This window comes from Cnephaeus nilssonii (genome assembly GCF_951640355.1).
Source record: "Cnephaeus nilssonii genome assembly, chromosome: 5".
Lineage (NCBI taxonomy): Eukaryota > Metazoa > Chordata > Mammalia > Chiroptera > Vespertilionidae > Cnephaeus > Cnephaeus nilssonii.
In genome coordinates this window covers 74,553,767-74,581,480 of record NC_137076.1, presented here as the reverse complement: position 1 = coordinate 74,581,480, position 27,714 = coordinate 74,553,767, and the positions used below count along the sequence as shown (strand labels likewise).

The 27,714-nt window shown below is 52.6% G+C and overlaps 1 protein-coding gene across 7 annotated transcripts; it reads left to right on the top strand.

Annotated features, from left to right (window-relative positions):
• The first annotated feature begins 6,181 nt into the window (after positions 1-6,181).
• Positions 6,182-27,253, top strand: SEPTIN8 (septin 8). 7 transcript variants are annotated; one of them, XM_079771256.1, is made up of 10 exons: positions 6,182-6,659; positions 17,442-17,562; positions 18,591-18,786; positions 19,067-19,247; positions 20,376-20,537; positions 21,060-21,156; positions 21,360-21,528; positions 21,745-21,877; positions 21,987-22,177; positions 24,334-27,253. In XM_079771256.1, the coding sequence occupies exons 1-10, from the start codon at positions 6,630-6,632 to the stop codon at positions 24,338-24,340; spliced, it is 1,287 nt and encodes a 428-aa protein (XP_079627382.1). In that variant the 5' UTR covers positions 6,182-6,629; the 3' UTR covers positions 24,341-27,253. The 7 variants fall into 7 exon arrangements, with proteins under 7 accessions (XP_079627382.1, XP_079627381.1, XP_079627376.1 ...); XM_079771255.1 differs by having other exon boundaries at positions 17,439-17,562; XM_079771250.1 differs by having other exon boundaries at positions 17,439-17,562; positions 19,061-19,247.
• Positions 27,254-27,714: the final 461 nt, after the last annotated feature.

The window sequence follows — 27,714 nt, the reverse complement described above, 5'->3', positions numbered from 1 at the left end:
CCAAAGAAAGATCCAAAAGGTTTTGGCGTGGTGAGGAGTGGCACAGCAAAGCTCTTCTCCCTACCCTGTCCTCAACACCCAGACATTGACAAAATCCTGAACATCCTCCCTAGCGCCCGAATAGGAAAGGAAACAGATGTGAGTTGTGCCCTTATATTCTTCCTCTTCTGAATAAGCAGTATTAAAATGTGCGTGGGGAGAAATAGGGGAAGCAGGGAACATGATCTACTGCGCTGACTCAGCTGATGGAAATAAAGGCTCCAGAGCAACACTCCAACTTGAGAAACGGATCTAAAGCCTGGGTTACCCCCTTTCCTTGGGGATAGTGTCCTCCACTCCAGGCCCAATCGGGTGGCATGAGCCTGTGCAGGACACTCATCGGAACCCTAGGACAGGAGCTCACGTGGCTGTTCCAGCAAAGACTGCACTCTGCTCCTGCTGAGCTCTCCTCTCCCCTCCTCCCCGCAGACGGCCAAAGAGTGTACCCAATGCCAATACCCAGCCTCTCACTTCGCTCCAAGGGAAAAACACACAGGTCTCAAACAGTGGGGAGATGGTCGGTAAGGCCCCTCTCCTATCATGTTACAACAGCATAAAAAAGTTCTGGACAGAGCTACCCAGCCAAGATGACAAGCAATGGATGCAAACACATGGCAGCAAATTATTAGAGGGAAATAAATAGAGGGAAGACAGTGGGAAAAAGACCAGGGCTCCACCCCCCCGCCATCCCCCCCACCCCCACAAAAGGAAAATCTTCTCAACTGCTTCACATATAAAATGACTTAATAAGAACATGAATTTAATAAATTGGAAGCTGAAAGTTTGGATGATAAAACAAGGAAATTGATGGAAAGGAAACACATTGAGAGCAAAAAAATACGATTATAGGACCAATAAATACATAGAACCGATAAAGAAGAGAATGAACCCCAATGAAAACTCTAATCACTGAGTCGGGGCATGTAAACAAGGTAAAGAGATTTAAGAAATCAGAATGAATAGAAACAGAACACAGGTGAAGATGACCCCATATAAGGATTATTTTATCCCTAAAGAAGAGAAATAAAAAATAGAGGCAAAAGAGCAAGTCTAATGCAGAAAAAAAAAAAAAAAGACTAACACTGCAGATTGAGAGACATGTAATGTTCCAGAGAAGCTTGATTCAGAATGTTTAATACCAAGGCATACCTTAGTTAAGAATATGAGTGACTTGCTTAGGAATACAAGCAGGAAAAAAAAAAATCCCCTATGAGGGGCAAATTCAGGCCGGCCTCAGGCCTCTTCCCAGAAGAAAAAGGAGCTAAACCTACCACATTCAACGGGAAAGAAATTGAGATAGAAAAATATTATATGCAGTCAAGGTGGTCCTAGTGTAATGGCAACAGAAAGACATTCTTTAATAACCAAAACCCTCTTGAAAAAAGAAAAAACAGCTTAAGAATGAAATTCAGTCTATTAAGAGATGAATTGAAACAACTTGCCAATGGGGAGGCCTCCATCAAAAGACCAGCGGAGTCGGCGTTGGTGGGAGAGTGGTGAGCGTAGCTGCCTTCCAGAAGACCAGTGGAGAGTATTGAAGTCATTTAAATCTACACTGTATTCCAAGTGTCACCCAAAAAGTTTAGGCTGTAATAACGAATAAAAAGCAGTTATTTGAGCAAAAATAAGGTGCAGCCCAGGAGACACAGATATAGGTAACAATCCAAACTGCTCTGGGGAGAGAGCAAAGAAGGGCTGGTTTTGTAAAGGCAAAAATCACCAAGCGTAATTATTTCATGCAAATGAGGGTTGCTGACTAGGTTAACAGGGATTAGTTAGTTCCGATATGCAAACGAGGGAAGTGAAAACTACAAGAAGGACATAAAGTCCATAAGTGTCCATGCAGCAGTTCCAGAGTGTTTATGACTCAGCCTTAAGCTGAGTTTAACAATACTTTAGCCACTGAGGCACAATCCATGCATTGGCTGCAAAGGCCTCAGTAACCTAACAGCCTCCTGACTCAATTTTTAAAAAACCCTTACCCGAGGACATGTTTCCATTGATTTCGAGAGAGAGGAAGGGGGGGGGAGAGAGAGAGAGAGAGAGAGAGAGAGAGAGAGAGAGCTATCAAACCTGCAACCTGGATATGTGCCCTGACAGGGACTCGAACCTGCCACCTTCTGGTGTACAGGACAACACTCCACCACTGAGCCACACTAGCCAGGGCCCGACTCAATTTTAAGTGACTCTCTAAGTAATGCTTATTCCATTTTTTTCTCATTATCACAATGCAATTGCATAACTATGCAATTACGTTTTTACAGAACATAAAATGATTATCATTAACCTGGATAATATAAAGATAACTAGAGGCCCGATGCACAAAATTCATACAAGAGTAGGCCTTCCTGCCGAAACCGGTTTGGCTCAGTGGATAGAGCATTGGCCTGCGGACTCAAGGGTCCCAGGTTCGATTCCGGTCAAGGGCATGTACCTTGGTTGCGGGCACATCCCCAGTAGGGGGTGTGCAAGAGGCAGCTGGTCGATGTTTCTCTCTCATCGATGTTTCTAACTCTCTATCCCTCTCTCTTCCTCTCTGTAAAAAATCAATAAAATATATATATATATATAAAAAGAGTAGGCCTTCCTTCCCCTGGCTACTGGCACCGGCTTCCCTCTGGCACCCAGGACCCGGGCTTCCTTCGCAGCCCTGGCTTCATCCGGAAGGTCGTCCGGAAGGATGTCCTGTCTAATTAGCATATTATGCTTTTATTATTACAGATAGTATAAGAAACCAAAGTCAGGAGGCAGGGTCAAAAGAGATGGAAAGATGGGAAGAATCATGGGAGCTAATAATATACACACATAATTGAAATGTGTAGTTAAAAAATGACTCCAGCCTGGCCTGTGTGGCTCAATGGTTGAGCACCTATGAACCAGTAGATCTCGGTTTGATTTCCGTCAGGGCACATGCCTGGGTTTCAGGCTCAATCTCCAATAGGGGGCGTACAGGAGGCAACTGATCAATGATTCTCATCATTGATGTTTCTATCTCTCTCTCCCTCTCTGAAGTCAATAAAATATATTTTTAAAAATGACTCCACTCTCTTAATGCTTTTCACAATTTCTGTTTAACCTCAGAGGTATCTTTTAGGAAGTAATATCTCTTGTGGTCAAGACACATTATTTGAAGTTCAACTCTTCCTTCAGTTTCACTTCAACTTCTTTTAAATTCAAGTAAAATTAAATTTAATACTTTTAATTGAAATAGCACATGTATTATGGTCCAATTCTTATAACAATATCCCTAATGAAATTTCCTCCGATGTGCAAACAAGCATAGAAAGCTTTCTTATATGATTTTAAAATAAAATAGAATGGTCATTCTGTAGTTGATTCTCAAAGGTGGTATACAGCTGATTATATTTTCTTGCTTGTCATTTTTAAATATTTTAACATTCCAATAAATAAACAAAAAATTTTAAAGATTAGAAAAAAATATTTTCAGGCTTCTCATTGGGACAGATAAATAGTCCAGAAACAAATGTGGCAGAGGTTGCTGCTATCTCTCAATGCTGACCCTGCTCACATCTTATGGAATTCTTAGCTGCACACATGACGGTTAGAATAAAGACCCCACTTCCCAGCTCTGGCCAATAGGATGTAAGCAGACATGCCATGTGGCAGCTTCTGGAATCATTTGAGAGTGTTTACTCATTTTCTCTTTATCACCTTCATTTCCTCCTGCTGCTTGGAATGCAAAAGTCATTATATGGGACCATGAGGTCAAGCCCTTTCAAAACAAAACAATATAGAAGGTGTGTGTAGAATGTCACATGCCCTAGACTACCTGTCTGGGTAACATGAGAAAAAAAGGCATTTCTGTCTTGTTGAAGCAAATGAACATAATCCTAAATCATCTACAGTCTGCCACACACATGTAGAAATTTAGTCTGTGATACTATTTGCATTGTAGATCATTGGGGAAAATGGAACAATTGGCTTGGCACACACATAAACAAATCACTGATGGACCTAAATGTGACAAAAATGTTTTAATGTTTTATAAGGAAATACAAAGAGAATATCTTTATGAGTTTGAGATAGGGGAAAGGTTTTTTATTTTATTTTGTTTTTTTAAGAGGCATTATAGTGAAAACCATAAAGGAAATAACAGAAAAATATTACAACATCAACATTTTAAACTTTCAATGAAAAGAAACTATAACCAAAAGTAAAAGACAAACAACAGTGAAGTCTGTCATATTCAAGTTCAATGAGTGCTGGGTGTGTATGGGGTGGGGTCAGAGGAGTGATGAGCTAAGTGTGAGGAGAGCTGCATTTTCCCTTTACCTGTAACACAGTGACAGTGCATAGCAGCTGATCAAAATCTCTGAGGACTTCTACAGAAACCTTTTTCTGTGTGGAACTCAGCATTCCATACATGTAGTTATTTAACTGTGGGACCACTCTGGGTGTGTATGTAACATCTGTGAACTTCTCCTGGGTGTATAAGGGACACTTAGAAATGCTGCCATAAGAAATAACACTTTGACTCATGTAAAATGATAGTTGCATTTACCTTTATGTCCCCACAGGTGATATACTCCTTCTGTACTTCTGGTCAGTAGTAGTATCGAATGGGGGAGGGAGTAGGGGGGGAGAGGAAAAGGTAGAAGGGGCAGGAGGAGGGGGAGGAAGAAGGAGAAGGAGAAAAGGAGGAAAAAGAAGGAAAATAAGAAGAAATTTGGGGTTTGGGGAGTACATGTAAATTCTTCTAGTGGAGTGAACATATCCTATGGAAGGAGGGCAGCTGTAAGCTGGGTGTTTAGTTCTCATGGCCATCAGCTGGGCCGCTAGAAGCAGATATTTTGAAATATGCCCAACTAGGGCGAAACAAGACCATTTTAAAGATACTTTAGGGCAAATCCTCGGGCATTGTGATGCAGAAAATGGCAGTTGGGACAGATTTCTTACCAGTTATATGAGGAAAAAAAAAGAAAGAAACAAAAGATATGGCCTGAGATGATCAACTCAACAGTAAGGCCTTCATAGTCTAGAGAGGGAGATTTTATTAAACATTTTATTTCAAGTGTAGTTTAAAGCCCTTCACTTATTTTATCTCATTTAATCCTGTGACAGAAGTACTATAATTATTCTCATTTTGGGGAGGAGGAAAGGGAGGCACCCTTAACTAAATTGCCTAAGGTTAAAAGCTAGCAAGGGATGGAGGCAGGATTCCAACCCAGGTGGTTTGCCCTAAGTCCAGCTCCCTAACCCACTGCTCTGCGCATTTCTTGTAGATATACGTATAATGCAGCACGTGGAACACCACGATCGCGAGGGGGACGAAATGAAAACAGAGTCAGAAAGGTCCAGTGGGATGTGAGTTCACCTTAGGGACAAGCTTTGGATGCCTGGGAGAGAAGGGAGAGGAAAGCCATTTCAGGGTGAGAAGGCCAGCTGCCGGAAAGCTGGTGCAAACACCATCCAGTGGAAGGACTAGGAGACCCTCTTAAAGCCAGGTGTGCCGAGTCCAGATGTGGTCTTCAGGCATCTCCAGCCAGCACACGTTTCTCAATAGGAGGGACAGGCCAGTAGCTGGCCACATTCTCAAAGCCTGAACAGAAAAGCAGGGGGAAGAGAAAAGAAAAGGTGGGTTTCAGAGGATTGGGAGCTGGATGTTATATGGACAGTCAGTGAAAAGGATCAGAGCCCCCTGACAACTTCCGCTTGGGCAGAGGTGTTAGCTTCCTGAATTTTGTGCACGTTTTGGGTAGTGAGATTAGCAGAGAGAATGCACCCGCATTGGGAGTAGTGGTTCTCTTTGCCCAGAATCCATTAAGACGTTGCCCTAAGCCCTTTGGGGCAGGTAGGGTGATGGTCACTTGCAATGTGATGTCTTGACCATCAAGCTAGCCTTTTCTATTGCTCCAATCCCGGGCCTGAACTGCGCCTCCTGCGCATTCCCATTGCGCAAGGCGCTGAAGGCTGGTGCCTGGCCCAGGAAGGCCGCCGGGCCGGACGCGCGGGTCCCGCCCAGGGTCCCGCCCGGGCTTCGACCGGAGCATCAGGTGGGGGTCAGGGCACCGGCTTTAGAGGCTGAGGCGGCGCAGTCAGCGCATCGACCCATTGGCTGGTGTCCCAGTGCCTTTGCAGGCTCCGACGTGGTGAAGGCAGCTTAGTAGGGGAGACCCCTGGGGCGCACGCAGCACCCCACTCTCCTCCCACGGAGCCGGCTTCCTAGGGCGCGGGCGCAACACTCCCACGGGCTCGGCCCCGGGACACGCGGCCGGCCGGCGGGCACTGGCCCCCCAGCACCGCCCTCCCCGGCCCCCCAGCTCGCAGACTACAAGTCCCAGCAGCCCGCGCAGCCGGCACCTCCCGCCTCGCCGCGGAGACCCCCGGCGTCCCAGCCGCAGGGCTCGGGCTGCGCTCTCGGCGGGGCCGGGCGGGGGGGCCGGTCCCGCGGGCGGGGTGGGGGCGGCTCCGCTGCTTCTCTCCGCCGCCGCCGCCGAGGGGAGTTTCCAGGAAGTGGCCATATTGGATCCATTCAGCCGCAGCCGCCGGGCGGAGCGCGTCCCGCAGCCGGCTCGTCCCCGTCGCGGCCCGGCTGCTCTTCCCGCCCGCCCGCCCCTGCGGAGCTCGCCATGGCGGCCACGGACCTGGAGCGCTTCTCGGTGAGGGCCGGGCTGGGCCGCGGCGCGCGCGGGGGTCGGGGGCGCGGGGCGCGGGGAGGGGCCGCCCTGCAGCTGCCGGGGCGCGAGCCGGGCTGTCAGCGCCGCGCGGCGGGCCTCGACGCCCCGCCGGCCCGGGGACACCGGAGCGGGCTCTTCGCAGCGTCCGCCGGGGGCCCTGGGGCGTCGGCGGGGGCTCCCCGCCAGGCAGCTGGCGGGCTCGCCCTCCTTGGGCGCAGGAGAGGCCGGCCCCTTTCGCGGGAAGGAAGGAGCCTATACCCACCCGCCTGGCTCCGGCCAGGTGCGAGTGCAGACTGGGACCCCGGGGGCGGGAGGGGAGGATCCCCGATACTCCGCGCCCCCATGTTCCTGGGCATTTCTCTCTGCACCGCTGGGGAGACTCTTGGCCACGCAGGTGCTGTTGGATGGGCACCACCAGTGAGGATGAAGCCCTAGGGACCCAAGGGGGACCCCAAATGAGCGCAGGCCAGTGGCAGGTCGGGTCCTGAAGACCCTGCGCCTGCTTTTCCTTCCCCCTCCACACCCCCCACCCCACAAACAAGCGACGGAATCCTGGGTGCGATTCCAGGCAGGATCGGCCTCAGTGGTCAGGTCTGAGGCTGCCATTCCCCAGGAACTGGAGCGGTGCCAGATCCGGCCCAGTGGATGTTTGTCTGGGCCCCAGTTCGGGGATGCTTTCTGCCGTCGAAGGGCTCCGCAGGGGGCTCTGGGCCCGAGCCTCCCAATGGCCAACTTCCTAAAGGTTTTTCTAATTCGGCGGGGGAAGGGGCCCTTCTGGGGTTGTGTCTGCATGTGCTCTGGTGTCTAAGGCTGGATCTGGGTGTGCCTGGGAGGCTGGGCTGTGACAGTGAAGGAAGCTGTGTCCTCTTGCCTGCCTGTGAGCCCTGGTGGCAGGGGCAGGGGAGGGAGAGCCCTGGGCTGTTGGGGGGTGTGGGAAGGGGGAATGCTGAATATGTGACTGATAAGGAATCGGTTCTAGGGCTAAATAAGGGAGCTAGGACTTACGTAATTACTGCTATAAATACAGTCGTCTGAATTTATATATGTAAATTTTCCCTTTAACCTGAAAATACATTTGTTGGTCTACTTTGGAAATATGCATAACTAAAGCAGGAGCTCTTGGTTTCATAACTTTTAGACTGGGGTGTGTTATTTCCACTGGGGAGGGGACTGTGTCCGTTAAGTAAGTTTAAATACAGGGGGAGAGATTCAGAGGTTGGATCAATCAGAGCTGCACCTCACCTCTGCACGGCACATGAGAATTTTATGTCCCCAAGGAGGGCAGTGCCTGCATCCTAACAGACCTGCCGATTAGCGGAGGCAGGAGACCTGTGAGGGTGTGTGTCTGTGTGCATTTTCTCTGCCCAGCTGACCAGAAAGTTATGTCTGAGGCTTGTCTGTCTGTGGCCAGAGGTTGCTCCAGCAGGTGGGAGTGGTATGTAGAGTAACCAGAATCGGACCACCTGACTTGCTGGCCATGTCGGGCAAGTTATTTAACCCCTCAGTGTTCTCGTCTGGATAATAGGATAAAAATGTGACGTCCCTCAGAGGGTTATTGTGAGGATGCAATGAGAGGGTCCAGGTGAGGTGCTCAGAGCGATGTCTGGCACAGGGTAAGACACCACACATGAGAGGTGATACCTAGAGCCCATGTAGGTGTGAAGACTGGCCTGGCCCTGTGTAAGAAGGCAGCAGAGAACACGTTTGCTATATGGCACCCTTCCGAGGGGCTCCCATCCCCGCCTTCCAGAGATTGTCCTCAGAGGCTGAGCTGAGAGGCCAGGCGGGCTGGAAAGGCCCTTTCCTTCAGATTCCTAGGTTGGCTCTCTGGGAGGAGTTTGGGTGTTACCCCCATGGTGAGCTGAGGCACAGAGAGGGGACTGACTCTGGTGAGGGTGTACAGCCTGAGCTCTGGGGCCTGGGTTACTGTGCCAGGTTCAGCTGGTTGGGTGGATGCCTTCCATGCCCTCTACACTCTGGGCCATCAGACTCCTGGGAGGACTTGGAGAGGGTTGAATTTGAATGGAGACCTTGGGTGGGGTCTGGACTCCATTCACCTCTCCTGGCGTGTCATCCTGGGAAAATAATTCCTTCCTTTATCTTGCTATAAAACAGGCACAACCACACTGATGTTCTTCAAAGAGTTCATTGAAGGTTAATTGCAGTCTATGGCATGTTCAGAAATATGCTTAGGTGTCTCTCCAGCCCCAGGGTTGACTTTGGTGTTAAGCAGTGGCCACGAGGCTCTGATCTTATTGAGCTATGGCAGGTCTACACTGCCTTTCAGGCTGGGTCAGTGGTCAGATCAGCCCTGGAGGGCTGGGAACTCCTAACTTGGGGCTTAGATGAGCATGCAGAGTTGTACTTTGAGGTCAGTGTGTGCTGCGTTCCCGTTCCCCACATAGCGTGATGTAAACACCACAGGCTCAGCAGCCTTTACATCTTGGCTTAGTCCTGCTCAACCCTAGATCCGCCGTGGGTTACGGTCAATATCTCCTGGACTAGTGTGTCTGGGACAGCCATCAGAAGATTTCCGTTGCCGCTAGCCTTCCGTGGGCAATCAGATTCTATCCACTCTTGCTCTGCTCCTCCTCCTCACTGGGACCCAGTCCCAGGGCTTACCCTGTCTTGCCTTTGAGGACCATCTCCTGTCAGAATCTCATGGGGCAGGGCTCCCACACTGTGGTGAGGGAGGCTTTAGGGCGGGGTTGGAAGGGTGGGAGGTGGGAGGTGGGGGTAGGGTAGGGGGAAGTAGAGATATGAGAGGGAGAGGGAAGAAGCTGCAGTGTGGCAGCCTCACACCTGGCATTCCTCCCAGCCCGTCACCCCCCCTCCCATGTCCGCTCTATCCCCAGCACCATCTGTCACTTCTGTTGTCACCCCTGTAATCTTGACACTTCCCCAAGAAGCAGACTATCTACGGAGTGCCTATTCCCTCCCTGAAGCTAGAGCTGGTGGGAAGGGACGCTGGGAGGCAGCCCTCTCACCCACATGGGACTCTGTCACAGAGTGGTACCTCCTTGTCCTGTAAAAATGGCCAGTAACCTTGCTGAGCTGTCCCAAAGGAGAAGTGAGAGCTGAGCAAGAGACGTCTGTGTAGCTCTCAGTGCCTGATGGTGTTGAGGGGTCATAAGTGAGCCCCACCTTCCCCTGGGAGTGGGTCTGTCCTGCCCTCCTTCCTTCATGGGCATCGTGCCATGCTATGGGTGCTCATGTTAGTAAGTTCTGCCTGGGATCTTGACAGGTCAGAGCAGGGAGGCTGGTGGGAGGCATTTGTGATCCAAAGGAGCACATGATAAGGAACTAAACAGGCTAGGAACAGAGAGGGTAGCAAGAAGGAGACTGATCACAATGCCAAGGAGATGGGAGAATGGATTGAGGCTGGGAACGCAGGGAGGGCACTGGATGTTTTGTCAAAAGTTGAATGGCAGGGAGGGCACTGGGTACTTTGTGTCCATCTCCTCGTTGATACCAGCAGCCTGTAGTTGGGAAGGATGCAGCCTGGGCATTGACAAGTTTGGGACTGAGACCCAACCTCAGCACTGGTATCCCTTGAGATGGCAGAGAGGGTGGATCCCTGTGAGTTTTGAGCTTTAACGGTGGGCTAGGTGAAGGTGCCTCTTTGGGACAGTAACTACCGTGAATGCCTCTGTGGCTTGAGTCCAGCTACTGGAAGCAAGTAGCTGCAGGATGACAGAGCAAAGGGCCTGAGGGCTGGCCGGCCTCCGTGAGTCCCTTGTAGCCAGTTCAGCCTTCCTGCCTCTGTGCTGCTAGCTGGGGTCACGGGATCCCCAGGCATGGTCCCCAAGGCATGAGCTTTGCCAGACCGCCAGATGTGGGGCTGTGCAGGCAGGAGAGAGACACATCTGCCTGGGGAGAGGATGCCTCCCAAGGTCAGCATGCCCTTGTGATAGAGCTGGGGTGTTTTTTGCTGGAGCCATGTGCTTCCTCATGGCTTGTGTGAGGAGCCATGGCCGGGAGGAGGTGGTGGAGCACAGGGCAAGGGGCATCTTGACTGTAACATCAGTTGCCCTGGGTGGTCTTGAGCCAAATTAGATACTCTCTTCCTCAAAATATATGGCTTCCAGGTGGTCGTTGGTCCCTATCCTGGAGGCCTCAGAGGGACAGAACCAGGGGAGAAGGGAATAAGGGCCTATTTCAGATTTCAGGAAGTGGCTACTCCGTGAGGGGTCTCCTGGGCTTGGGGCACCTGGAACCTAGGGTTCAGGAGGGGCTGTGGACATGGACCCAAGTGCACTCATTAGACCGGACTGTGGGGCCTGGGTGTTAGTCTGATACTCTCTCTGGTGCTGGGGTGAATGGGGCAAGCAATAGAGAAGTCTAACAGTGCTGGCCCGAGCTGCCGCTGCCCATATTGGTGCCCATGCATTCCTCTGTCCCCTCCCAGCACCAGCATCCACCCTGGGGTTGGAGGGGTCAGGGTCACCTTTGCTGCCCACATTCCCCTTTCCAAGGGTGGTATCCCATTCACTGGGGAGCACAGGTGCCCGCTTCCAGCCATGTCCAGACCACTTGTGGCTTTCCCTGCTGCAAGGCCTGGAGGGCTGCCACTGGAGTCCCTGAGCCAGCTGGGAAAGTGTGATTGTCTGGGGTTCCAGTACCTTCCAAGGCCCAAAGAACCCCCCCGCCCCCCAGCTCCCTGGTGGCATGGACCACTCCCTCTCAGGCCGCACAGCAAAGCCCAGGAATGTGACTGTGTCCTTGGCCTGGAGTGGGGTGGGTGGACCCAGAAACCAATAACTGTGCTCTTGGCTTCTTAGAAACCTGGTTTTGAAATGAGAAATGTGAAACGAGCCACCCCAAATTACTAAGCGGCAGCCCTGGCTATCTGTGTTGGCGCCATGGAGGTTGATCCCTACGCGTGTCTTCTCCCCAGCTTTCAGTTGCCGCCGCAGAGACATTTTCGTTCCCAGGTGGCCTCTTGCTTTGGGACAGGTATGTCCTGCCTCTGTTCTTCTTTCCTGGGCCAGGTTAGCAGCATTTCCACCCCAACTCCTCCCACATATATCCCCTTGGTTATTTCCCGTAACCTTTGACCTCAGCTTAGTGGCTTGCTGTGGAATCCTGGGACCAGAGCCTAAGCCTTTCCTGGGAAAATTCCTAGGATTCCTGTCAGACTCAAGGACAGTGGTGCTGTGACCATGGGTTCTGGCCAGAGGCCTCTGCTCTGGCTATTTACGGCCCAGGCTGCTCAGAGCGGCTGGAGTGGGGGGTCGGTGGTTTGTGCCAGAAGCAGGAGTGGAGAAGGCTCCCAGGGGCAGGGTGACTCCTGGGTCCATTGCAGGACTTAATAGCTCTCCTGGGGAGTGGACGTCCTGCCTGCCTGGCAGGGTGCTCAGGCCAGTGGGTGCCAAGCATGGGAGCCTGGGGGATGGGGGTGGAGAAGGGAAGAGTGTTGGAAGTCCAAGGCACCAGAGAAGAAACCTCTGTGGAAGGCCTGGGGGAGGGGCTGCTCTTTGTCCTGGATTCAGGAGCCAAGTACACTTAGGGTGCCGCAGTACCTCTTCTCCCAACAGCCAATCTAGTTTGGGAGGTTTGATCTTAGGGGTATTTATTCACTCACAGCTTCTTTGATTCTGTTGGTTCAGACATTCAGCAGATTTCCAATTCCTTCCGCATAAAAACCTGTTTTTGTGTGGGCAAGCTGTGAGACATGGTTTCTCCCCAAATTCTACTTCTCCTCTTGGTAAAAGAGGCAGCTTCTCTTTGCTGGTGATGAGGGCTGCTCCAGAAGGCCCAGACAGAGCGTTTCCTGGTTAGGAAAAGGATGTCCTAGTTATCCACTGGGCTGCATAACAAAATGCCATTCTCCACTTTGTTCTGGGCGGCCGGGCATGGAGGAACGCAGCTGGCCTGAGCAGTTATTATTTTGGTTGTTGTCTTTGATGTGCCAAAGAAATGATGACATAGAAGCCTGGAGCCTGGCTCGGGAGCCAAAAGCTTGTTAGTGATTAGAGAGGGGATAATGGCCCTGTGGAGTTTCCCACTGTGTGTATGGAGCCCAGAGCTGCCAACTCTGTCCTGGAGCTTTGGGGAGACAGTGAGAGCCCCCTGAGCCCGCACCCCAGGGAGCCGGGTGTGTGAAAGCGGCAGAAGCAGCTGGTACCGCCTCTCCTCGGAGCCACGTTAAGTTTTCCAGCCCAAAGGCTCCTCCCGTGGAGCAGTCTCCTGGGGGTCTCCATGCCCCACGTAGGGAGACGGAGTATATTGTCCTTCCCTACCAGATCCAGGTAGATGAGGTTGCAGACTGTCAGACCCTGGGCCAGGTACAGCCCCAGACATGTTGTGTTGTGCCCTCATGGTATTCTCAAATTGTATTAGTATTCAACTAATTTAAAAATTAGAGGGGGAGGGAGCGGCTGGGGAGAGGTTAATGGGGGGGAAAGGAGACTTACGTAATACTTTAAACAAAGAATTTAAATAAATTAAATAAAAGGAAACCGTAATAAAATAAAATAAAATAAATTAGAGGTTCCATTTAAACATCTAGATTTCTGGATTCTCCTAAAAAATCGCAAGATATGGCAATACAAGGTCTGCATTCCCACATTTGGCTGGAATTGCAGAATCGTGGCCGGTGTGGACTGAGCAGAGGCTCTGCCGGTCCCCACCGATCCCACCTCTCCCTGGGGGATCCCACACTCTGCTCTGTCAGCAGTGGAGTTATGTGGCTGGAGGTGTGGGTCCATTCAGATCCTGGCTGCACCTTTCTGAGCAATGTGGTCTTGGGAAAATTGCTTAATCTCTTGGTGGCTCAATGGTCTCATCTGTACAAGGGTGATAATATTACAGCCTACCTCATAGGGCCGACGTGTGGACTGAAAGAGATTAGAGTCATTCATGGTAAGCACTTGATAACTGTTAGCTGATGTTGTTTTTACTATACTGGTCCCTTTTGCCCATTTACATCACCTGTGTGGCCTCTACAGCATTTTGAGTTTAGACTGAATTAGATTGGGCCTCTGAGGTCAAGAATCTGCTGTCCTCATCTTTCCATTGGCAGCCATCCTGGTGTTTGGCACAGGGCAGATGTGCCTGGTGAGCGTGTGTGGAGTGACTGAATGAATGAGTTGGGAGCTTTGTAAGAGCAGGAGAGTCAGTATCGCAGAGTGGTTTGTGGCAAGGGCTTGTCTGCTCTCACACCCCTGCTCTGCCCGGATTAGTTCTCCAGCTTCTGTGTACCTCAGTTTCCTTACCTATAAAATGGGGATAATAAGTGTTTGCCACACAGGATGGAATGGACTGTGTAGGAGACTGTAAGATTGCTTGGCTTATTTTTCACAAGTGGTCCTCAGCGAGGTGGTGGTGTCATCATTTGACATCCGTTCCTTCTTTTGGTTGTAAACCCTGAGACGTTTTACTTTCCACACCCCACCCCCTCCCGCACATACACACACCCCGCTTCCCGCCATTCAAAGAGTTTCACTTTGGAGATTGTAGCAGTCAAGATGCTTTCAGTTGCAAGACATAGCCCTACTCAGCTAGCTTAAGCAGTAAAGGAGAGGGATGGCCAGGGTAAGGGGAAATGCCCACATGGAGGGCAGACACTGGCTCTCTCCTCTGTGATTTCCTTGAATCTGCCATCCTCTGAGTGGGCTTCAGCTTTAGGCTAGCTCCTCCAGTGGTCACAAGATGGTCATGAACTTGGGTCATGTGCCTGTGCTTGAACCAATTGTGAATTATGCTGATTAGCTCAGGACTATTAGGCCCCACCCCCGGAGTTGGAACTGTGGTCTTACCTGCCAGAGCGCAGGGCTGATAGCCAGGTAGCCAGTGGGGGACGTGAAGGTTCTTTCTGAGTTGTGCCAGCTGAGATGTGCCAGTGATGCACTGGAAGCTGCTGTTTCTTCCTAGACTGGGATCCCACAAAGCTCAGCAGAGACACCTGGGGTGTCAGAACAAGCGGGGCACCTTGGATCAGATGTTATTGATGCCAAATATAGGATCAGGGAGGTTGGCATTAGCGACTTAGTGAGCAGGGAGGTCAGATCAGTCTTCTGAACCAGGGAATAGCACTCGGTCTCCGTCAGGGCCAGTAGCCATTCTTCCCTGTGTGTACGTGTTTGTGTACGTGCAGGCTCTGGAGATCGGCACTCCCATGGTCGCTGAGGCTCCTGGGACGCATTGACTGCCCCGGGGCTGTGGGCTCTGGAGTGACAGGGTGCAGCCGGAACAAGTTGGGGGTGAAGACCTCCCTGCACTCCACATGCGTCCCCAGAGGGAACCACGCTATGTGAGTGAAGACAGGCAGGCTAGCGGAGCGTGGAGAGATGGCTCATGTGGTAACCCCCCTGCTTTTAGCGTCTGGAGGCTGGAGCTGTAAGAATGTGGGGACACCCAGGAACAGGATGGCCTCTGATCCTGTGCAGGCACTCTGCCCCAGAGTGGATGTGCACACCTGTGGTTCCCAGACACAGGTGACCGGGTGGGTTTTGGCGGCAGACTACAGGTTGTTGGATTGCATCCTGATTGTGTCACCCTTGGGAGAAGAGGGTGAATAAAGACTGCAAGCACAGCACGCCTTCAGCCTCGCCTGAAAAGGAAAAAGCTCTAGACGAACTGTTCTGTCCTCCATTCGACCCTCAGGCTGCCACGAGCAGGTAGAACAGAGAGTAGATAGTGCAGCTCGGGTGAGGTGGGCAGACAGCCCTGATGTTGTAGCAGTTGAGTACTGCGTTCTCTGATTTATGAATGGTAGTGTTGTCTAGCATGCTGGGCATAGTGGGGGGAAGGAGGGAAAACCTGACCTCCCCCAGCCTGCAGCCAAGTTCAAGGAGTTTATTGAAGAGGTGGAGAACCAGGATGCATTAAAAAAAAAAAAAAAAAAAAAAAGACAACTAACAGTGTAAGGAAATGGTGTCACTGCCAAGTGAGGGGTCAGCAATGTAAGTTCTTAGGGGCCAGGTCAGAGCACGTGCCAGGGAAAAGATAGAGGGAACTCTGGAGCCCAGGGAGGGGCGGAGTTTGAAAAGTGAATTCAGAGGTAACCAGCGGGGCGGAACTGAGCTCATGAGAAAGCCTTCAGACTGGGAAGGGCCGGAATGCCATGCTGGGGCTTTGGTCCTGACCCGGCACATCCCAGGCTCCATTCACTGTATTTGATGTGGCACTAGTGAGAGGAACCTGCCTTCGGGGCCTCTTTGTTGGGTTATGTTTGGGGACCTGGGCTTGAGTGGGGAGGTTGTGACATGGTCACTGGGGACAGGGGATAGGGGAAAAGGGTCAGCTACAAGAATAGAGGCTCTGTTGAGAAAGGGTCATTGGAGGGAACAGGTTTAGGGGTAACCCTGACGTTTAGAGAGGACAGTATAACTGCCCAGAAGGGGCCACATGGGGTTTGGGCTGGCAACACACACACTTGGGAGTCATCGATGCAGGGCTACAGTGACTTAGCTGGGGTGGGATTGTAGGGGGCACATAATTAGTGGGGAAGAGAAGGTTGGGTGTGAGTGCCAGGGGGCTCTGGTTGGGAGGAAAGAATGGTTGGAGGGCTTCAGGCTGAGGCATCAGAGAGATCAGGGAGAGCTCAGGTGCTGGGGCGACCCCTCTGCGGGAGGGCAGGGAGCCAGGGCCCCTCTGCCACGGTGCCTGCCTCTGCATTGCATAAGGGCTGCCATTGTCCTAATCAGTGGCGCCTGGGGCTGCCTTCAGTTGGGCCTGTTTCCTCCCCTCTAGTGTCGTGGGCAGGATGAGACTCAGACCCACTGCCCTTTCCTGTCTTGTTCTTTCTAGCGGGCAGTCGGGGCCGGTTGGTTGGGAATGATGTTTCCGCCCTACATGGAGCTGTCTGGGGCCTGCCCTCCAGAGGGGCCAACCCCAGGAAGGCTGAGCCTGGGAATTTCCCCTCGGAAGACAGCATTTTACCCCCATCCCCAGGGTAGCCATGCACATTGGAGCCTGACCTTGGCCCTCTGCTTTGGGTTGTGGTGGTTTCTTTTTATTGTGCTGTGGGCCAGCTCTGGTGGCCCCAGGCTACTTGGGACCTGCTGCTGCCTCTCTGCTAAGGCCAGGTCTCCACGTTCTCATCCGAATCCTCTCCTAATCAACCAGAGGTGAGGTGGGGTGAGAGGGTGGCATGAACCAGAGCCTGAGGGTCCCTAGAGAGCCCCACTGAGGCAGGAGGAGGAGGCCTCAGAGTCACGATGCCTTGGAGACTGGCTCTGAGATCCAGTGGTGGGTCCGAGTGAGCACCAGCCCCTTTAGCAGGGTCCACGTGTGCATTCCACACTTGGGTGCATGAGGAACAAGGGGTGTACTTAGAGGTCCCTACATGGAGCTTGAGTGAGGGTTAGAGCCAGACCTGCCTCTGCTTGAGTCCTACTTGAGTAGGAGGGCCTAGAAGGTCTGGGAGGGGACCCCAAGAACATAATACTCTTCAGTCTTGGCCTCTTAAAATCTTCATTTAAGATTCAGGGACCTCCTGGGGCCTCCTTCTGGGCAGAAGGACGGTGAGCCCTCAGAGGTAGTAACTAGGAGATGCCCCAGGCCCCAGCATCCCTTGCCAGCCCAGGCGGAGCAGAGCCATGGGTTTAAGGGCCTTTGCTGAGATGGATTCAGGGGCCTTGAGGCCCATTGGGCTCCCCCTGTGGGAACCTGGCCTGGAATTGGAGCTCTGGTATACTTGTGTTGTGTCCTGAGATTTGCTGAGAATTCAGATGGGGGTTTTACTCAGGTTTATCCTCACCCAACTTGTCCCCACTTCCCCAGTGGGCTCACCGCCTCGCTCTGTTTCTCTCTAAGCAGAACGCAGAGCCAGAGCCCCGGAGCCTCTCCCTGGGCGGCCATGTGGGCTTCGACAGCCTCCCCGACCAGCTGGTCAGCAAGTCGGTCACTCAGGGCTTCAGCTTCAACATCCTCTGTGTGGGTAAGTATCTCATGGCCTGGCCAGGGGGCAGCCCCAGACAGAAGACAGATGAGGGCCTTCTGGGAGATGGCCACTGCTGCCCTGGCCACCTGTTGAGCTGCAAAGGGACCTCCCAGGCAGAGTCACACTTCGGGGGTTCAGAATGGGGTTTTGGTTGATGCCTCTGCCAGAACCAAGGACAGAGTTGGAGCCCAGGCCTGACTCAGAGTTGCCTTGAAGAGTAAACAGGATTGGGCATGTGAAGGTGCTTTGTACACGGAGTCTTTATCACAGAGATTTACGTGGTTTGTTTACTTAAAACACATTGACTGTTGTTCCTACTATGTGTCTAGGACTCTATGGCGAACAAGACTCTCCCCCATCCTAGCGTCATGTGCTAAGAGCTCCCACACACATCTGAACCAGTACAGCCCCGAACTGGGAGGCTCTGGGAGAGGCCATGCACCTCAGGGCATGGGCCTCCCAGAGGCCCAAAGAGCTCGGCCAGATCCTCCACAGGTGCCTAAGCCTTAGCATCTGCCGGGCTGTGGGGGCCCCTTTGGGAAGCAGCTTTCCTCAACCCCACTTAAAGCCAGCGGTGCCGGGGCCTCCCAGAGCAGCTGGACCAAGTCTCCTTTGGCTTCAGACCCAGGCCCTGCTGGCCCCAGGACCATCCTGGCTCTGGAAGGGATGGCATGCAGGGCAGGTGATTGGGTCTCATCGAGGCCAGCAAAGGTCAATGTCTAGCGGCGTCTCAGCTGCCTGGCTCTGCCTCTTCCTCCGCCCTGAGGAAACATCGTACACATTCCGCATAGCCCCATCTCATGTCCAAGCCAGCTTTATGACTCCTTCTTCCACACGCTATTTCTGAGGCCACTGAGAAGGGATGGCTCCTGGGGACAGGGACAGTGAGGGATGTAGTGGGAGGCCAGCCCCTCTCTCTTCTGTGGAAGCTGAGGATGCCTGAGCCCCACCCAGCCGAGCCAAAAGCCAGGCACAGCCCCAGTTCCGGCCTCTGACATCCCTTCCCCTCCACTGCCCGCTCCCAGGGGAGACCGGCATCGGCAAGTCCACACTGATGAACACGCTCTTCAACACGACCTTCGAGACCGAGGAAGCCAGTCACCACGAGGAATGTGTGCGCCTGCGGCCCCAGACCTACGACCTCCAAGAGAGCAACGTGCACCTCAAGCTGACCATCGTGGATGCTGTGGGCTTCGGGGACCAGATCAATAAGGATGAGAGGCAAGAGGCGGGAAGGGCGGCTCCGCCCAACCTCATCCCCAGTCCCACCCTGGTTGGCCGTGGTTCTAACCCTCTGCCCGAGCACTCCTCACTGCCATCTGTCCCCAGATGAACAACCAAGCCCTACACTCCACGGGGGCCAGGGGAGGGCCTGTCAGGGAATCCTGAAGTCCTGACGACCCTTTAAGAGTCAGGAGAAGGGGTCCGGACAGAGATCCCAGCCCCCACGGTGAGGCTCAGCTGCCTGCCTCCCAGGTGACGGAGCTGTCTGTAGTTACAGGCCCATCGTCGACTACATCGATGCGCAGTTTGAAAATTACCTGCAAGAGGAGCTGAAGATCCGCCGCTCGCTCTTCGACTACCATGACACGAGGATCCACGTATGCCTCTACTTCATCACGCCCACCGGCCACTCCCTCAAGTCCCTGGACCTGGTGACCATGAAGAAACTAGACAGCAAGGTGTGCTTCCCCACTGGCCCCCTGCCCCCACCTCCCCACTTTGTTCCGTGGGCTCCACAGTCCTCCCCTGGGGTTGGGTGTGCTGGCTGCAGTGTGACTGTCCCTTACAGCCCCCAGGGGCTCTGCTGTTTGCAGGCTTGCAGAAGGTAGCCCCCTTGACTTGGTCCTCTCTCTGTTCTCTTTGTCCCTGTCCTCCGGCGGGCACACCCTGCTTTGGGTTTTCTCTCCAGAGCTCTGTCCCCCTGAGTCTGGCCTTCAGCCTCTTCCTTCCAGCTGAATTCCTTTTTTTTTTTTTTTTAATTTAAATCATTTATTGTTGAAAGTATAACATATGTCTCCTTCCCCCCCATTGACCTCTCCCCATCTGCTCCTGCCCCCCAGCACAGGCCCTTACCCCCCTACTGTTTGTGTCCATTGGTTATGCTTAATGCCGGCTGAATTCTTACTCTCAGCCTGCTGTCTCCTGGCCTCCTCTCCCTCCTCGACCCTCTGACCCTCTCCCCAGAGCATCCCAATTCTCTGCTCATTTTCTCTCTCTCAATTCCCAGTTCCTCTGTTCCCTTCACGTCCCCTGTCTTTCCTGCCATGGATTTCCCTTGGGTCTCCTGAGCCCACTCGGGAGAGGAGAGTTAAGGCCCAGAATTGAGTGAGGACTAAGAGGGCAGCTTCATGGGGACGATGGGAAGGGCTTGGGGCCCTAGAAGGCGTGCACTGTCAGCAACATGAGTTCATTTTCACCGTGAAAATGGGATAACCGTAGCCCGGGGATTTTGAGGTCTTCCTGTGGCTACTGCTGCTGGGTCATCTTACCTACTTAGGTGGGAGCTCAGCCCTCCACCGCTGCTTGTATCATGTCCCAGGCCCGTTAAGACCTTCGGAGAACTCTGGGTCAAAGCTGAGTATGCCCAGGAGACTAATTTGGGGGTGGGTTTGGGGAAGAGGAGCTCTAAGAAGTGCTGCTACAACCCATCAGTATGACCCCAGGTGGCTGGGTGCAGGCCGGGCCTCCCCATGGAGCAGCTCCATCTCTCTTGCTTCCTGCCCTCTGCCCAGGGTTGTGGCCTGGGCAGGGCTGTCCACAGTCGGGGAATAACTAACATGCTGCCCCCTCTTCCCTGATCCTGGCAGGTTAACATTATTCCCATCATTGCCAAGGCTGACACCATCTCCAAGAGTGAGCTCCACAAGTTCAAGATCAAGATCATGGGCGAGTTGGTCAGCAATGGGGTCCAGATCTACCAGTTTCCCACTGATGACGAGGCTGTTGCAGAGATTAATGCAGTCATGAATGTGAGTGTTGGGCAAGGGCCTCAGGTCTGTGGGGCCAGAGGGCTTGCAGGCAGCACCGATCTCTGACACAGCCCTGGGGGACTTACTCCCCAGGATTTCAGCCTTTCCTTCTCCAGGAGAGATGGGTGGGCATCTGGGAGCTGGCCAAGTCGTGTGTCCTGTGGACAAGGGACGGGAGGAATTGGGTATTGGGCTGGTACTGGGGCTTCCCCACAGTTGAGTTTCACAAGATCTGGAGTCAGGGTGGGGACCTGAAACCTGTAGGAGTGAGCAGGCAGGATGCCAGGGCTGGGAACTTAAGGAAGAGCAAGGCCCACAGGTGCTCTGAGGGAGCTTCTAATGGCCCCCGGGGAGCCCAAGGGCTGAAAGCACACCTTAGAACACGAGGAAGGAGGTTTGTGGGTTTAGCCCGTTCCCTTGTTTGGAGGTCCCAGGATACTTATAAAAAAGATAGCCGGAAAGTGAGCATCTGGCCAGACCTTGTTCAGCCCTGTGCTCACGTGTCCTTGGGTCCCTTTCCAGGCACACCTGCCCTTCGCCGTGGTGGGCAGCACCGAGGAGGTGAAGGTGGGGAACAAGCTGGTCCGAGCACGGCAGTACCCGTGGGGAGTGGTGCAGGGTGAGTGTTGGCGGGGAGAGCACACCCCCAGCAGGGGGACCAAACTTAGCCCCCTGTTCTGCTTGCTGCCTGTAGCCCCCGGCCTGTGCCCTCCCTCTGACCCCCTGTTGCCTGTCCTGCCTCCGGAGTCTGTGCTGTCCTGTGCCCTGTCCTCCGGTGCCCATCGTGTGCCAGCCTGACGCCCGTGTGCCCTCTGCTTGCAGTGGAGAACGAGAATCACTGCGACTTTGTGAAGCTGCGGGAGATGCTGATCCGGGTGAACATGGAGGACCTCCGCGAGCAGACCCACAGTCGGCACTACGAGCTCTACCGGCGCTGCAAGTTGGAGGAGATGGGCTTCCAGGACAGCGATGGGGACAGCCAGCCCTTCAGGTGACGTCCTGCACACAGAGCGAACCTGCCTTCCCAGCCTCAGCCACACTCGCCATGCTGGCGTCTGCTTCGGGGGTCTTGTGAGCCAGGGAGTGAGGCTGTCGGGATCCAGCACCCTCTTGCCCGCAGTGCTCCCATGACTCGGCTTCTCAGCCTCTGCCGACCCCATCCCGCCTATAATCCCACCCTTGGTCTCTTTTCTCTGGGTCTCCACAGCCTGCAGGAAACATACGAGGCCAAGAGGAAGGAGTTCCTGAGTGAGCTGCAGAGGAAGGAGGAGGAGATGAGGCAGATGTTCGTCAACAAAGTGAAGGAGACAGAGCTGGAGCTGAAGGAAAAGGAAAGGGAGGTGAGTGCTGGGCTGGGGTTCTGGGGCGAGGCCAGGCCTGGCTGGGTGGCCGGAGGGCCTGGCACCTTCCCGGCCCACGTGGAAGCCCGACTCCCCGCTTCTGCTCCAGCTCCACGAGAAGTTTGAGCACCTCAAGCGGGTCCATCAGGAGGAGAAACGCAAGGTGGAGGAAAAGCGCCGGGAGCTGGAGGAGGAGACCAACGCCTTCAACCGCAGGAAAGCTGCCGTGGAGGCCCTGCAGTCCCAGGCCCTGCACACCACCTTGCAGCAGCCTCTGAGGAAGGACAAGGACAAGAAGAAGTAGGTGTGGGCCCCCTGCGCTGCGCTGGCTCTCGCTCTCTCCTGGGCTCTCACTCTGTCCCTCCCTCGGCTCCTTCACGCTGACTTTCGTTCTCACTTACTCTGGCTTGTTTTACCGTTTTCCTCTCATTTTCACTTGCCCTCTCACCTCCTTCTTGCTCACCTTTCTTGCTCACTAGTGATCTTGATATCTTTTGCACAAATGTCTCTCTCTCTCCCTCCCTCCGCCCCTCCCTCTCTCCCTCCCTCCTCTCATTTTCCTGCAGCCTCCACAGAGCTGGGGTGGTGAAGGCTGGGCCACACAGGCAGGGAGAGGCCCAGAGAGTGTGTAGCGGTCTCAGGGCAGGTCTTTCAGGCCAGAAGACAGGGCCTGGGAAGGTCAGCATTTCCTGACAGATTCCTAAAGCTCCTGTGGTTTCTGCTTGGACAGCTGTGGTGCTTTCCCCTTCCCCCACCCCTGTCCCTGAGGCAGTGGATGTGGGATCCCTGTTGGCTGGCAGGTGGTGACTGAGAACAGCGGAGACTTGATCCCAGCCAGCACCGACCCCCTGAACCAGAGGATCGCTTCCTGGCTGAAGGAAGGACAGCAGCTCCCGGGTGGGGAAGGGGTCGCCCCTCGAGTAGAGGCTGGAGGTATTTCCCCTGAGAGTAGACTCAGGAGAGGGAAGCATGGGGGGTGGCAAGGAGACTTTTCCCAGCCTCCAGGAGTCAGTCAACAGGTTGGCCATGTGGAGGCAGCGCAGAGTCCCTTTTCCTTGGTGTTTTTTTCATAGCCTGTTTCCACCCTTTCAGCTGGAGTCCAGATGCTCTGGCTCCTGGGGGTCTCCCTCCCCCACTCACTTCACTCAGTGTCCCCACCACATCACACTGTGGGGACCTTGCCCATCCCTGCATCTCCCAGCCCCTGGCCTGTCAGGTGCCTTCCTTCCTTGCCAGCCTCGGAACTAAGCAGGTTCCCATTTCCTCCTGAAATGTCTGGGAATGTGTGGACCCGGCCCTTCCTTCCTCGGTGGCAGTGGAGCCCCATGATGAAGGCCATGCAGTGCATAGTTATATTACATTCCCCAAAACGCACACCCGTGAACACACATGTACACTGTCTTTCTCTCCTGCCCCATCACATACACAGGCTCAGGCACATACCTACCAACACACCCCATCCCCAGACACACACGCACAGAAGCACAGACACATCTGAGGAAATGAAACTGGAAGAGCTTCTCCCTGGGGAGACAAGGGGGCCAAAGCCAGGCCTTTAGGAACTGGGTGCTAGTTCTCATTCCTAAGGCCTGCTCTCTGCATTGGAACGGGCCCTCCTCTGTTCCGTAGTCTCCCCCATCCTGCTGACTGGTGGTCCCATCCCAACTGCTGGGACTAGTGAGCCCCTGCCTGGCCCCAGGGAGCACACAGCCCCACACTTCCCTCAGCCACGTGGATTTCCCCTCTGCTTCGCTTTTGCTTCCAGCCCTCATTCCCTGTCCAGCTCTTGGCTTGGTGAGTGTGGGGGCTCTGTTCATTGGAATCTGTGTGGATCACAAGCTAGTGGCTCAGAAATCTGTTTTTTCCTGGAAAAGGGGGGTGGGGGGGGTACACAGGTCTATGACTGAGGTGCTGACACCCAAGGTGACTTTGTCCCGCTCCCTGCCAGCGTGGCCCAGGCCATAAAGAAAAGTCAGGCAGCGTCCCCCTAGAAAATGAGCGATGGAGAAACCACTCAGGAACGAAGACAAGGACCTGTGGCCAGGTCAGGGTCTGAGGACCCGTGAGTGGGGTGCAGGCTGCCCGCCGGGGCACCAGCACAGCTCTCAGGGTGGGGGCTGGACACTGGTGCCAGGTCTCCTTGCTTATCCCGTGTGGCCTGGGCCTGAAAAACAGGTCTTTTCTGTTTACTGGACATGCCAGAAAGCTCCAGTCAGTTTGGCCTCTGGGAGAGAGATCTCTGCTCCCAGGCTGGCCTTGTGGAGGCCAGGAGTGGTAAAGGTGGGGTGGCTGGGGGCACCCTTCCCTCCTGCCCTGGTCAGGGGAACGGGGTGAGTCGGGAGTGCCTTTGTGGGGGAGGAAGGGGGTAGTTATGACCATTTAGTTAAATGGCTTTGATTGGTTGTATTTATTCTTTAAATTTTAATCCATATTTTGCAAAATTATTTCCCAATCAGATCTTGACCCTCAGCCTGGGACTACACAAACTGAAGCGAATTCTCTGCTTTACTCGTGACACATGCCAAACTGACTGCCCTTTCCCAGTGTCCATCTTGCTGTCTTTTGCTTCTGTTTGATTTGGTCGTCTGCGTATCTTTTAATGTGTCTGTTTTTGTTCTGTTTGTTTTATTTTTATTTTTCAGTTAACGCACGCACAGACTTACATGTCAAGAGCGGACTTTAGACTTTCATGTGTTAAGTTGCTTGAGTTACACCTTGTGACCCTTCTCCCATAACATGGTGTGAGGACGGACTGGGAGCCGGTACAGACTCCAGTGTTTACAGCCTTGCTCTGTCCCCACCCCCGCCCCAGGCTGTGCTGGGCCTGGCAGGCCACCCCCCTCTATGCAAACACGACAAAGCCATACGAATGCTGGAATCCCAAACTGATGAGGTTTATTTTTTTCAGAGCCAGTGGCTGGTCTTCCATTTACAGTGTCACTATTCCCTGACGGAGCAGTTATGTGCCGCTCTAGCGAAGGCCCCCCGCCGGCGATGCTCGGCCTAAGGGTTCAGCGTCAAGATGGCAACTCATGAGGTGCCTTAGGTGTGGCCGTGTGGTGTGGTATACATGCTGCAAAATTTGTCCGATTCACTTGTGTTAATTTTTCTAACCTAGAGTTTAATTTCAATAACAACTTTTAAAACACTTCTAAATTTTTATTTTGTCACAAGCGTAAAGACAAATAATATCCTCTCCCATTATTTTCATACGTAACACAGACACCCCGATTTTTAAAAACTAAAACTATCTCAGCCTTTTTAATGTAAAAGTATCCCTATAATATATCGGGAGAGGTGGTAATAAACATCCTGCAATGACAGTGTTTGGAATTTCTTTACGGATGAAAGTGGAACATGAACAAGACCACGTCCAGAGTTTTCACTGTGAATGTAAATGGAACAGCAGCCCCAAGCCCTTGTCTGTGCCCCTGAGGTGCTACCTGTAAACAGGGACCAACTCCGTGTGTGTTAAGTGTTTTTTTATTCGGACTAAGACTCCCAAACCAGTCCTGCGTGTTCCTAATGCACAAAATGCTCAGCCGGGAAGAGGTTTTTATCTCAAGGTCCTTCTTTCCTTTTTTCCTGGCTGAGTCACAGGGCAAAAGATGAAGGTGTCTGATGTCTGTGGACAATTTAAGAAAAAACTACCAGCAAAGAGCTTTTTCCTTTCAGCTGCATTCTTAAGGGGGTTGTTTTAAGAAAGTACGAGCATCGTTGATTCTTCTATGCTCCTGTTGGCTGGCAAGCCACCCAGAGGATCAGGGTTGACAATATGGCCTGATAAAATGGGAGACAAGAAATGAATGAGTGGAGGGAAGGATTTCATTTAATGTTGATGAAGCACTGTGCTGGGCACAGGCTCCAGAGTAACACGCAGCCCACCTCTCGAGGACATCACAGCCTAGTGCACTCCCTGGCTGGAAGCTTCGGCAGCCGTGCTGATGGATTTGGGGTTGATAGTTTGTTTTTCATGTCCTCTTCCTCCTCCCCCCCCCGCCGCGCCCTCCCCCACATTGCCTGCTTTATTGATTTGCAGGACCATGTCTCCATTCAGAGTGGGGAGGAGGGGTGAGCCACCTGTGTCCACTGAGGCATGGCCAGAAAAAGGCAGCCTTTGCACCTGAGGGGCTCCACTTACCAGGAGCAGAGCAGGTGTTATTGATGCTCAAAGTGAAAATTCTCCCAGTGTTATGCCATGACCACGGTGGATGCAGACTTTGAAGGGGTAGGGACTTGAACTATTTGAGAAGCCTTCTTCAGGAAGAACATGGATACACAATTAGGTACGGGGCCTTGAGGACTAAGCTTCATTAGCCTCCCAGGACGTCCACCTCTGGTTGTGATCATGTGGGTATCCGAACAGGCAAAGTCAGCATATCTAAGGCAGCTGTAGCTTGTCTTTAGAGTAATTATGTGAAAGTATATAAACTTGGGCAGAAGTATGACCTGAAGATAGAGCCTTTGTCAGCTAATGTATTTCTGAGGATGAGGCTTGATGACCCAGTGGGTTCACTGGTTTTATAAGAAATGAGGACTCCTGGTTCATGAGCCAATTTGGGGACTCGAGTGGGCAGGTTCTGCCACCCATCCGCCATAGCCTGTGGGCCACTCCCAGGGCATACTGGAAGGCCAGCATGGTGGCTGGTTCCAGTTGCATTTTCTGGGGTCTGAGCTGCCTCCACAGGTTTCATTAGCGTTGGTGGACCTCACTACACTTCTTTCCCTGCGCTGTTTGTGTTTGGAATTTTGTCATCATCAGCTGAGACCAAATTAATCCTGGGTGCACAAGGGGAGCTTAAAACTTGCCATGATTTAACTAGCTGCCCCTCATGGGATGTGGCCCCTGCCCGCAGAGTCTGTTTCCCCCTCCTTTTGTTTCTCAGTGCCATTGATTGGCATTATTTGGGCTGTCAGTGGGATCATGCTGGCATTTGCTATCATGTCTTTCATGAATCAAGTTGGTTTGGGGTAGAATCACCATATAATTTATTGTCAAAACTGAGAGGTTTCAGAGTGAAAGGAGATGCTGTTAATTATTCCAGCTCAACAGGCATAAGCCAGAACTGTCTCAGGCAAACCAGGAAGTATGGTCACCCCAGTTAAGGGGAACTGGAGCCTAGGTGGTTTGTAATGGTGCAGACTGACTGCATGGATGTTTTTATGTCTCTGTGTGGGTTCCCTGTTAAGTGGGGCTCATATTACTGGATAAGAGGCCTGAAGGAAGTGTGGCTTGCTAGTCTGTTACGTTAACATGCTTTTCTAAAACTGCTCCCCTTGTTAATTCATTTACTCCTTCATTCATTGACTGTTTTTGTTCCTTTCCATTCACTTTGTACTTGTTTTCCCCCCCATTAAATTTTGCATTTATTTTGAGTTTTTTTGTGGTGTCTTTTTTGGGCAGTAGCTTTTCTGATTTAACAAGTTTTCTAGCCTATTAATCTGCTACAACTGTGGTAAAATACAGCTTGTCTTTTCTGTGAACTTTGTGGGGTGAATCAGCTTCTGTAGGAATTATAGGGATTATGCAGGACACGAAGAAGGCAAACCCTGCCCTTGGAGAGTTTACGTCCTTGTGGAAGAGGCTTGACATGGGACAGCTAACACCCGAGTTCTCATTGTGCGCCAGGCATTGCTCTAAAGCACATTACATGCATTGATCCCTCTACTAGTAAACTTCATACTAATTTTATGATTAAGTACCATTTCCCCCCATTTCATACCTAAGCACAGAGAGATTAATTAATTACCCAAGGTCACACAGCTAGCAACTTGGAGATATTGGGATTTGAATATTGGTAACCTATACCCTTAATTTGTGAGCTGTAGCTGCTCTT